The sequence below is a fragment of the Schistocerca nitens genome, chromosome 1 (genome assembly GCF_023898315.1).
Source record: "Schistocerca nitens isolate TAMUIC-IGC-003100 chromosome 1, iqSchNite1.1, whole genome shotgun sequence".
Taxonomy (NCBI): Eukaryota; Metazoa; Arthropoda; class Insecta; order Orthoptera; family Acrididae; genus Schistocerca; species Schistocerca nitens.
The window spans coordinates 787356306-787369547 of NC_064614.1; the positions used below are offsets into that span (position 1 = coordinate 787356306).

The window sequence follows — 13242 nt, forward strand, 5'->3', positions numbered from 1 at the left end:
GACTGCCTTTAGTCTTCGATTTGTACGTGGATCTGTTCACTCTGCAAGAGAATGAGGATAACTGTTTACAATTGAAGGAACAATTTCTGTGGTATACTCACATTTAAAGCAATATTAGAGCTTTCTATCTTACTTACTGCCTACAGTTATTACTGCTTTTCAGATCAGGGTCACTATTTTTTTTCTCTTGTTTGACTTGAGCACAGCAGTCAAACAACATACAATGGTCACTACTATTTGAGCAAACTAAATTGACACTTGGTGAGGTGTCTGACGGGAGTATCCATAAAGCCATTTCCCATTTACAGTTGCTCCTGTCATTCAACACACAGAGTGTCAACTTATTTTTGTGAATTGTAAGCATAATATTCTTATTTAACTTGACATACATACTTTTGTTTTTTGCTATAGTTTGATCAATCAGTCATTGATGAGAAGTTTTTGGCCAATTAAGTGATATTTGACTGGCCTGGAATTTTCTGGATTTCTGAGGTCTTTTATGAAGGTTTGGCTGCAGAGATTATTATAAGTTTGACACAGTTTTTCATACAGATGGATGAAATGTATTTGTATTTGCTGTTAATCTCTCAGTCCTCTTTTGAACTGAGTGTTCAGTATTTCACTGTACCTGGAGGTTGCTATTAAATCAGCAGAAGATTTTGCTATCCTTTATCATCTTAGTTGGTATGTATTTGACTGGAATTTGATGTGGACCCTCAATTCCTTGCTTTCCCTATATTAAAATAATGGTTATTTGTTTACGTCTTTGACATCCATTGTTGATATATTATGGTCACAAATGTGGGTCACTTTCCTATGGCAAGCACATTAGGTCTATTTCTTGCGATAATACATAATGTATTTTTGTAAGTTTCCAGTTGTGTTCTTTTGGACTCATTTCAGACATTACATTTGGTAGCGTTTTACAAGACTGTTTGTCCTTACTACTGATAGAGAGAAAATGGTGTGGTGTAAGGATGACCTAGTCTTTCACCTCTCCCTTCCCCTGAATTTATATGCTTGTTGTGGTAAAAATTACACTTCCAGCAGACACTAATTTACCCTTCCACTATATGCTCTACATATAAAGAAATATTTTACATAAGTTACATGCATATTTGGCATAAGTTACACTCAGATCTCTCTTTATGAGGTTTATGGATTTTGAGAGTTTGCTGCAAACACCTTGTCAGTTAGCAGTAGTAATATCTTATCTATATTCTCACTTGCACTTAATTGTATCTAACAAAATCATGTTGGTTGATTATATGGATGATGCCTTTGAAGAAAAGAAAAACTGAAGTTCTCAAATGTGTGCTGTACTCCTTCATATATATTCTTGTCTCTGTGTGCGAAGATGAATGTTTGTAGGCAAGAGTATATTTTTCAAACATTAAATCCATTGGGTTCATTGTGATCTATATATGATTAATCTGTTTTGTATGGAACATTACATAGTCTGTTAGGAATGTTTTATAATATCAGACAAATTTAATTCACAAAATAATTTACATTGTAATAAGTGCCTCTCTTCGTCCTTGTAAATGATTCATCAAACGAGTGTTCCATTCTCTTCCGACAGCTAGTTAAATTTATTGCCCACATCCACATTAGAGCTATATTCTTAAATAGTACTGGTATTAGTATAAATAGTACCCATTGTCTCATTCAAAGGGCCAATGCTAGATGTCCGTCACAAACTGCTAATTCTTATGACCTGTTTGATTAGAGAGAATTATTTTTTCTTGTTTGACTTCCCAGTGCATTTTAGTTAAATGTTTATGCAACATGTTTCAACATTCCCATTGTAATGAATACAACAGAAATCATATCCTTCAGACATATCAAGATTTGAGACTTAAGCATCAACTGCATCTTTTACAACTTAGTTGTTCTACTTTGAGAGAGCTTGATGGTAACTGCTTGACAACAATCTTGGTAGAAGAAACTAGCTCTTGACTACACGTTGTTAGTGGACAGGTCAAAGAATATTCAGAAACAAGTTATAACATATCTATCTAGAACATCTCATTGAAAACTTCCCTTATAGTTTTAGTTCACTTACTCTTTTGTGTCTTGTGTAAAGGTAAATGCATTTTACAGCTGACTTTGTCAGCTTTATCTGTCTTTCAGTTTCTGCATGCAAGGGCATTCATGAAGATGTTTGCCATCACATTTTGTACAGCAATAAGCTCACAGAAAAAGGACAGCTTTTGGCCTGGTAACCTGTGACCATTTGAATAACCTTGGTCTGTCAGCTTTTTTGTTGTTACTTTTGGTACCCTGTGCCTGCTCTGTAGGGAAACCAATGAAATACAGGGTGTTTATAAATGAATATTGGGGTTTAATGCTTTATAATATTTATTACATTAAACTTGCAGTTATAAATGATACGTCAAATGAAAGAGCAACTCAAACAGTTTTACCAAGAACCTTACAAATGTTCAGTGTGAGCACCATTTGTCACATGGCGCACATAAAGTCTATAGCAGAGTTCTTCCCAAACGTTGATAAGTGTTTCTTCAGTGATTGTAGCAACAGCTGTTTCCATCTGGTTTCTTAATTCAGGGAGGTCTGCTGGTAGCGGAGGCACCTACACACGATCCTTGATGAAGCCCCAAAGGAAAAAGTCGCATGGCGTTAGGTCGTGTGAACATGGAGGCCATGCAAAGCAAGCCCTGTCATTGGGCCCCCCTTGCTATACACTTGATGTGTGCCGTGTGACAAATGGTGCTCACATTGAACACTTATAAGGTTCTTGGTAAAACTGTTTGAGTTCTCTTTCATTTGACATATCATTTATAGCTGTAAGTTTAATATGATAAATATTATAAAGCATTAAAACCCCGATATTCATTTATAAACACCCTGTTGTTTATATTAAGTTAGAGATTTTAAATTTGGCACAACTGCAAATTATGTAGACAGAGTTTGTGAGAGTTAAAGGAGAAAATAAACAACTGTCTTGTTGTAGAGTGGTTCTGTGATGTCGGAAGCCCAAATTGGTAATAGAAAAACTTACGGTTCTCCAGTTAGAGTGAATATAACTTAAGGAAATAACCAGTTACTGGGGCTTTAGTATTTTCACAGTAAAAAGAAGAATTTCAACAAAACTAAAAACGTGTGTTTTCATAAATCCAATTTTGAAATGTTTGCATCAACTTTGTTAAATGGCTAGTTTGTCTTTGTGAACTGTCTAGTTCTCAGTTGCCAGAGGTTTTAAAATTCTAACGGAGTACTGTATCTGCATAAGGAGTTATCAGTGTTTGACAGACAATATTTTAGCTCAGTAACAACAACTCTGTCATTCTAGAATGTCTATTCAAATTCAAAGAATGCTCTGAGTCTCCTTCCCATTGGTATCACTACAGAAACAAAACAGAGCTTAACCCCTTTGTATTACATCACTCTGGGCAATTCTAGTACTTTCTAGAGTTTTTTTCTCACACTCTGCAACAATTCTGATCCCCCTTCCACTGAAAGTAGCAAAGAAAGCAGTGCGAATCGTGTGTTTGTAAATTTTGGCTAATAGTTGGATGGGACTACGGACTGAGGCAAAGGAAAGGGATCAAATTCCAAATGTAGAAGAAAGGTTTCAAGCTATGCTTGAATAACCACAGAATACTATTTTCTTTGCATTACAAAGCTTCCTTTTTTTTTTTTCCGCCGATGTCATATTGGAATATAAAGGACTAGCAGGACTAAAGCAGGAGCAGCAAAGTGCAGCACAAGTTACAGCATTGTACATGTTTGTTTTCACATTGTCACATTTAGTTAACTAGTGTAATACCCATAGAACTGTCATCTGTAATTGTAATTACTTTTTGTTCATTCTTTCATTTAATGTGTTAACATGAATGATATATTGAAGCTTGAGGTGATTTACTTAAAATTGTATTTATTATATGTGGCTGCTTTGTGATTTGCATTGTGCAGTGCACTTAACTAGCTCTTGTTAATTCTTGTAAATATAATTCAGACTTCTTTTATCTTTTAAAGCTTCCTCATGTCATAAAAAAGGTGTGATGGTTTTCGTTAGCCCTTTATTTCATAGGTGGGTGCTTAGTGTCTTCCACAATTTGATTTTGCCAGCCCCTTCATGGACAAACCTCTTACATCATTTCATTTATGATTTCAGTTTTTCAAACCATTAATTGGTCACAAAATCATTATTATTTCTCTCTTAATGAAAAATCTGGAAGATGAAATCTTTTGGGTTCAGTTGAAGGCTTTTCCTCATGACTGAAAGTCAAAAAATGTGAATAATATGGCCAAGAGATTAACTTTTTGATATTAAACAACCTTGATCATTTGTTGAGAAATCATATATGTATTTTCCATTGAATTTGTGCAGTTGTATTTGTACCTAGTTTTTAAATTTATTTGTAGGAGATACTGCCTCATGTGCTCCATTCAGATGAATTATAGGTAAAAATATATGATGTATTTTAGAACAGTTTCTTTGGATTTGTTATATCAATATCCTTTTCTAGTGCTTACCTAAATGGGAGTATGTATACCCTCCAAGATGGATGTGGGGCCCAATTGCTATTTGAACTGTTAGATCTAAAGACCATTGCCCTAAATTATTTGTATTGTAGGATGTTTTCTTAACTATTGCAGCCATGAGGGATAGTTCAGAAAACTGGGTTTAAAATAATTAATAATATTTTCAATTATTAATACTATCACAATGTTATAGTATCTTTGTGCACATTGTGTGAAGTATTTGTGCTAGTGTTGGCTGAATTTTTAATTTTGGACATTACAGTCACTCAGCATGCCTTTTGTAATGCTGTCACAATTGTGATAAACAGAAACTTTTAAACATTTAGTGTACCTTCGTGGCAAATATAAAACAGTTTAATATTGCGTAAATGTCCTATGCTCTGCTGTCTATACTATGCTGTTTGTTTGAAATTTTAGGTCATAATTATTTCATTGCAGCTCTACTTACCAAGTTCAGTTAAGTGCTTCATATATATTATAGTCATAGTGGATACTGTAAGATAATGTGCAACTGCTGTCATAAGTATTGCAAGCATAGTGTATGTGTACCATTCAGCTCAGGTCTTTGTAATATGCTTAATTAATAAAAAGAATTAAATAAATTTGGTCCCATAATGGAGATCTGTAAAAATTCACAATTTGCTTAAAGTTTGAGTATGTCAGATGAGAATCAACATTGAATTTTCAAGTATAATTTCCAGCAATCTGGAAATTTAGATACTGAATTGCATCTCCTAAGGTTGTGTAGATCTGTTTTATTAATGTCTTCACAATTATTTGTCGTCATGTCATCTATTCATAGAAGAGTTTTTACTCGCCATTTCGTAATGGTTAAACTAGTCTGTTAATAGTCGATAGAGCTTTCTCACACATAAACTTCTTTAACATTCTTTAAATAGGGCATATGAATCAGTTTCACCAGCACTTACAATGAGCAAAATATAGAAGCCTAATTTCATGAGTTAAAATATTTAGTGTTGCTGTTAATACATATAAAAGCACTTTTATATCAGCAGTGCAAACTATTTCACCTCTTGAGGGTAAGTAATGGCCAGAAATTCTTTCTAACAGTTGTATAGTTTTCTCAAGTGAAATCCTTTTTGATGCAGTATTGGAACTGTCATTCAACAGCGCAATCTATTTAATGTATTTAGTCTTCAGTGGCAGGCAAAGTGGCATGTTTTTCAGTGAGGTATGGTTATTAGTAGGCCCAATGGTGACCAGATCTATAGTTAACACCTAATTATTTGTGTAATTTGGACTTTAGTAAGACGATTTTGTGAATATTTAGTGCAGCTCAATGGCAATACTTTTCAACTTAGAACATTACATAATGGGAATTCCAAGATGTAAACAACAAACAGAAATAAGAATCTTATTTATGGGCAGGGTATCGACACATTTAACACACGAGAAATTTTCTTGATCTCATATATGGATCTGCGCATCAACCATCAATCATCTATAGGTGAAAGATATCTTTCTCTTATTTTCTTAAAGAAAACAATGTTGACTATTCAGTAGTTGCAGTGTGATCTACATGGAGGACAGTTTGTTATTGATGCTCTTTTTTATGTTACTGGGAAAGAGAATACATCGAGTATTCATCTTGGTATACAGATGTATTCTTAAGATGAAATCAGCAGCTTCTGTTACATTTAAAACTTATGAGTGAAGTACTTTTAATCGTATATATTAGTGTATTGTTTTGTCTATAGAAAGACAACTGAAATCTTAATTTTTCTGTAGTGTCTGCAGTTTTTCAAATATGTACTTTACATTATGGAGACTGAAACAGAATATAACTTAAAACATTACTTCCTGTTAAACATTGACAAATAGCTTCTTCTTCTTCTTCTTCTTCAAGATTACGGATCAAACCATTCATTGCATCATTCATAAGAAACCAAGCTTGTACTGCGTTGTATTTTTGATGGACCCATGTAGTCGTGATATTTACTTTGTTTGTAATTTGTGTGTTGAATAGATCAGAATCACCGAAGCATTCGAAGAAGAAGCAAACTGGGAAGGACAAAAAGAAGGAGAAAAATCGCCACAAGAAACGAAGATCATCGTCATCCTCATCAGATTCATCGTCATCAAGCGATGAAGACTCCAGCAGGTAAGAAGGTGACTTTTATAATCAGCAATGCCGTTTGCATATCTGAAGATCAGTGTCATCATTAAATCTATTGTCTTACTGACATTTTGTATCTTAAGCTGGTTGTGTGTCAACATTGCAGCACTTCAGGAGCAGCAACGCAGGTTGACATTTGCCTTCAGTTTAAAAAACTGATCTGATGAGGTGCATACTAGAAATGTATAGTTAATTGTTTGCCTATCTGCTATATGCCTAGATTAGATTTTATAAGGCATGTGCAAGAGAGCCCATGCATGCAGGCGTACGTGCCCACACACACACACACACACACACACACACACACACACACACACAATCAAGTATTAAGGTTTATGGATAGTTTAATCAGCCTTCTGTTATAAATTCATGTGTGCATATAATTTAAAATATTGTAGATGGTCTTCAGGACTTCTTCAGAGTTGCAGTTACAGTGGAAATTCTGTGTATTACTGCCACTGAAAAGACTACTAACATGTTATCATAGTACCTGTTTCCTCATTGCACCTGAGGGTCTGAGACATAATATGCTAGTTTTTGCTGTTGTTCACTTTTATCAGTAACCCAAAATCCTTTGTGGGAATATACTTAGAATTTATCACTTTTTTCAGTGGTTCAGCTTTGAGCGATAAAAAGCAGCAGCAACAACAGAAGAAGAAAGATAAGGCACGTGAACAGCAATCTAAACCCACTGATAAATCTGAAATTCAAGTCAAAGAGAAACATCTTGCATTAGAGGTAATAAAACTTTTGTTTGTATGATTGAATGTATGTTTTATATATAAATATATATGTATTTATGTGATATGGTTGCACCTCACAGGCACACAATTTGAAGACCATGTGTAAAACTTACCCAGTTCAGAAAATGGTCTACCATATTTGAGGTTACTAACTTTTGGTAGTATGTTCCCCTCTAATTGACATTTTGATGTTTCATATGTAGTTTTATTCCAGCAGAACTTCCTTCCACCTAATTCCAAAGAATTAAGACCTCATTATCTTGTCGGAGATTATTTTGAGGCACAGTGCCAACTCTTGTTTGGGATGTGTTTATCTTCATACATGAACTAATATTATGATAAATCTAATGTCTAACTACTTTTACACTTTCATGTTCAATATCCTTCTTGTTATCTTAATTTAATCACAAAATTTAAACCAAGTTGGAATATTTATTTGCATAAAAGCGCTTTTTTTTTTTTTAACTGCAGCTCATTTATAGTTTAAAGTGCAAGGCTTTTTATACTGGAGGATGCCTTGCAGGTTCAAGAATTTGAAGGAGAAGTAAGACAGCAGCCTTTTTTACGTGCGCTAAAATGACAATTCAGGTGATAGAAACATAGAAATTTGGTCCTGAATAAGTTTCTGTAGCTCAAGTCATCTTCAGTTTAATTGAATGAAAATAAAAAATAACTGAAAGATAATTCATTAAAGCGATCATATAAATATGTAAGTTGGAACTTAAATAGTGGCAACACTGCTGTGGAGACACTATGCAATGGAATCTACTATTGTCGCTAATAGCACATGTTATTGACATACCTACCTTACCTCCGAACAAATGGACTCGCCCGTCCCACATCACCGGCGTGCGCACAATCGAAGGAAACACAGTCACTTGTGACCGAGTGGTCTAATGTGATAGTGTCACTATGTTGTATGACTGTAATGGTGTTATCCTAATGCATTAAGTTCTTCCACGGCAGACCATCAATGCACAGTATTACTGTTCATTTTTGAAGCATCACTTGCTACTAGCTTTGCGAAAGAAGCAGCGACACTTTCTGCGTAACCCGCCCATCATTTTCCATGACCACGCGTGGGCGCATACAGCGCAAGCTGTGGCTACGTTGTTCAGTCGATGGCACTGGGAACTACTGTACCATCCACCATACTCCCTGGACTTAAGTCCTTGTGACTTTGATTTGATTCTGAAGATGAAGGAACCACTTCGTGGCATTTGCTTCAGAACTGTTCCAGAGATTCGACAGGCAGTAGACTGCTCTATTCGCACCATCAGCAGAACAGGGTCTGCTAACGGTATACTGTGTCTTCCACATCACTGGCAACAGGTTCTATACAATGCTGGTGACTACTTTGAAGGACAGTAACAGGTGCAAACATGTAACTCTTTTGTATTGGTCATGAATAAGTAGTTGCCACTAATTAAGTTCCAACCCTCATATATGTTGCTTGGGATTGAATCTCATTATTACACAGTATATGTTGGCCATTAAGGAATTGGATACGCAAACAGTTGTTCTGATAGCTTAAATTTTGCAACATTACCTTCCTTTTAATGTTGCAATGGATCCATTCGAGCCAAGTTCATAATCCAGTTCGATGGATTGCTACTAGCAGTTGATACAGTATGTGGAAGACACACTCTCAAGTATAGTGTCCACTTCTTATCACATGGCACACTCTAATAGGCAATCCACTTCTGCTTAATCCTGACTCAGCATATCAGGAGTGATGGTAAGAATAGCTGCTGTGATATGGGGTTGCAAGTCTTTGAGATTCTGTGGTAGAAGTAGAAGATAAAAGCAATCGTTGATGTAAACCCACAAGAAAAAAAATCCATAAGGTATCAAATCCGGTGACCATGATGTCTACTTGTGTAGCAGCAGGTCAGCAGCCACAGGATGGCCTATCCAGCAATTTGGCAATGCATCATTCAGGTAATCTTGTACACAATTGTGGAAATGTGGAGGCGTGCCATGTTGTTGAAAGATGAGGCCTCTGCTATGAGTTTCACGTCGTGGCTTTAGCCCTAAATGCAGCATATCGAGGTAGCTGATACCATTAACAGTTCTCTCAAAGAAGAAGCCATAGACTGTGTTGTTGGACATGGTACAGAACACGTTAACTTTCTCGGAATACTAGATGTGAGTGACTGTTGCTTGTGGATTATCTGTCCCCCATATGCATGTGTTGCCTCGGCTCGATTTGCTGCCATTTTCAACCACTATGGTTGCTGTCACCCGTCTCGGCAGTTTTCCAAGTTAACTTGCCAGCACAAAATCCAAAAACCTTTGAGAACTTATCTTTTATGTACTGTATCAATTTTTACGTTGTGTGCAGCCATTTACCTATACTAATTTTTATAAAATGTTTCATGGACTTCACAATTATCCTGTAGTTTGCCTGAAAAGAAACAGAAATTTGTGATCAAACTTTTAACACACAATCCTTTTATGGATTTTTCTTTCACGTGAAATTTGAGACATCCTCTTCTCAGAGTAAAGTGACAGCAAGAATTATTATCTGTTTGGCAAAGCCAGAAACAAAATTACACAACTAAAAGTCCTTCAAAGTGTCAGAAGAATCTAGCAAAAATTATTTTTCTTAAATACACACATTTTTCTGTCAGATATTATCAAAAAAATTCCATGCTTGCTTTTAGAATTTAGTCCTCTGTGTCCCTTAGAATAATACCATACTGTGTACAATTATTCATGATTTAATTGGATAGATAAAAAATGTACTCATTAATTGGCTGTAGAAGAAAACACACATAATGGTATTAAAATTTGTAAGATTTTAAAGCAAGTGGCTCCTTCTTCTAGCAGAAGGGTTAAAGGGGAAAGAGGGGGGGTGAAGGAAAAGGGCTAGTGAGGTTTAGGAAATGAAGAAGAGTTGGAACAGTTGCCCAGAACCCTGGATCAGATGGAAACTTATTGGATGGGATGATTGTTGGGAATTGCACCGGACAAGATTTGAAAAACTGAGACCTTAAAGGTGGTACGGTAGGGTAATACATTACTGCCAAATCATCGTCCAAGGCATAATAAGAGCAAAACGTTAAGTGAATTGTATGTGATAGAGGTGGAGGGGGGTAAATAGACAGATCAGAAAATAAAATGTTTAGAGAACTAACACAGAGTGAAGATAGGAACAGTAACTGTGAAGAGATGCTGAGACCAAAGAAATTAATGTAAATTAAACCTTTTGCTGCTGTGAGTAAGTACACAAGTCCTGCTAACTGTTCCCCAGGTATTGTGGACATGTGTGCATGCACAGATGGGCTTTCCTACACTTCTATGGACGTCTGAATGCATATTGAGCTGCTGACCTGTCACTGCTGCAGACGATTTACTACCATTTCTCGGTGAATAAAAAACATTTTAGAGTATTTATCCTATAATGTGTTTCTCATTGTGTGATATCATGTACAAGAAACCCCATTTCGATATCTTGAATCATTTATGTGATGTGACAATTGTTATGTCCACATGATTTTCGATGCGCAAGGATACAAGTGGGCATGTCATGCACGACTGTCCTTTGGATAAATTTCTCAAGAACTAAATGAGATACCCTTCTGCTCTCAAATTTAAATAAAATTTCATTATTGTATGTAAATTTCACTCACTGCAATGTATGGGCTAAAATCAACCATGCGTGGAAGTTTTTGCAGTGTGTTTTTACCTCCGCGAACTGTTCATAATTTTTTGCGATGTTTTACTTAAATATGCTGCAATGCAATAAGTATGATGAACAATGAAAAGACATTCAGTTCTTTATTGAGTGAAGATATCAGACTGTAAGATGTGCAAAAATCTAATTCAACTTATAGTTTTTGAAAAAACAGAAGATAAGTATTTCATATCGCTATGAATGCCATCTCTTGGCACAGGCACCAGCATTTGGCAGGCAGTACTGTCGTAACATAAGACACCTCGGCACAAAATGCGAAGAGCTTGTCTGTAGCCGTGAAGTGGTTAAGGTCAGCTGAGTGGTGATAACCAAGCACATTTTGTAATGACAGTTCCCACTTGTGAAGTTCTGAGAAACTGGTGTCTGGGGGAGGAATCAACATAGCACAGAGGTGAAACAGGCACCGTGGTCATGGCTGTCATGTAGAGCATACTCAGCAACAGGGTATTGCATACTGCCAGTATAAAACCTGTTCCTATATCTGTTCATCCTAATAGATAACTTGGTGGTAATTATGCTGCTGTGAAAGGCCAGACAGCATTTACATACAACATGTGTTGTTTACAGGTGTCTCTTTCTTTGATACTATATGTTTTGCAGTTACAGGGCTGGTATAGGTGGTGGTAGGAGAGTGCATAGGGCAAGTCTTAAGTCTTACACAAGGGTAGGAGCCATAGGGTAAGGAAATGGATGCAGAAGGAGCTTAGGATCTGACAAGGATATTGTGGAGCTTGGAAGGGCAAAGAAAAGCTATTCTGGGTGTGGTGTGCAAAATGTCGGACAGAATGGATCTCATTTCAGAACTGATATAAAGGAAGTCATAGCCTTGTCGAAACAGCTGATTAGTATATTCAAGACTAAGATGATACTATGTGATGAGAGGTGTACTCCTAAGTTGTTTTTTGAAGGGGTCAGAAGTACCAGGACTGGATGTAATGGCCTGAAAATCTACTTTTGAACTAGAGCTGGTGGGTTAATTACATCCAGTGAAGGCTTGAGGTGAGAATGCTGCTATATTGTTGTAAAGAGTCTGCATCTGAACAAATACATTTGTCTTGGATGCCAAGGCTGTGTGGGATGGAACATTTGACACAGAAAGGATGACAACTGACAAAATGTAAGTACTGATGTTTGTTTATAGGTTTAATGAGAACAGAAGTGTGTAGCTGACCTTCTGTGAGGATGAGGTCTACGTCAAGGAAATTGGCATGAGATTCAGTATAGGACCATGACAAATTCATTTGGGAGAATGTGTTTAGAAAGTCCAAGAATTTCAGCAGGTCAGCCTCACCATGAGTCCATAAGGCAAAGATGTCATCAGTATATCTAAACCAAACTATGGGCTGAATGCTTCTAGATCTGAGGAAGGCCCCCTACAAGCGAGCCATAAAAAGAATGATATAAGAAGGAGCCATCCTGTTTCCAATAGCCAACCCCCTGATCTGCTTGTATGTCTGTCTGTCAAAGGTAAAATAGTTGTTGGTAAGTATAAAGGTGATTAAGGTGAGCAGGAAGGATGTCATAGGTTTGGAATCACATGGGCACTGACTGAGGAAATGTTCAGCAGCAGACAGTCCATGTACATGGGGGCTGTTGGTATAGAGGGTGGTGGCATCAATGGTGTGAAGTAAGGTGCATAGTGAAAGTGGGATTGGCACATATTTCCGATGATCTAAGAACTGGTTGGTGTGTTTAACATAGGAGGGGAAGTCTTTGTACTATATGTTACCGGTGTTGATCAACTAAGGCAGATACATGTTTGGTGGGTTTTGAGGCCAAAAATTATGGGTTGGCAAGGTGATTAGGTGTGCGGATCGTAGAAAGGAGATGAAATGTTACCGGGGTGGGGTAAAGAAGTTCTGTGGATTGAGGTGTTAGCCCTTCTGAGGTGCCTGTGGTTTTAAGGAGGGAGTGCAGATCAATTTGACTCACAGGGATGGGATCTTGATGGCAGAGTGCTCAGACAGTTGGCATAGTCCTTTGTTTAAATACTCCCATCGGTCAAGTATGCCATTGGTAGATCCTTTGCCCTGTGGGAGGATAATAATGGAGTCATCAGTTTTTAGAGAACGAAGGCCTGGTGTTCTTTTGGGAACAGGTTACGCTCATGCAGGGTGCTAAGGAAGGGCTGCGAAGCAATGCTGGATGTGAGG

General features: G+C 36.8%; 1 protein-coding gene across 1 annotated transcript in view; it reads left to right on the forward strand.

Moving 5' to 3' along the window:
* LOC126261905 (serine/arginine repetitive matrix protein 2) overlaps nucleotides 1–13242 on the forward strand; it is a 280569-nt gene that overhangs the window by 202656 nt on the left and 64671 nt on the right. The window contains exons 6-7 of the mRNA XM_049958577.1: nucleotides 6497–6631; nucleotides 7258–7384. Of these exons, the coding sequence (XP_049814534.1) occupies nucleotides 6497–6631; nucleotides 7258–7384 (262 nt within the window). The remainder of the gene's footprint in view (nucleotides 1–6496; nucleotides 6632–7257; nucleotides 7385–13242) is intronic.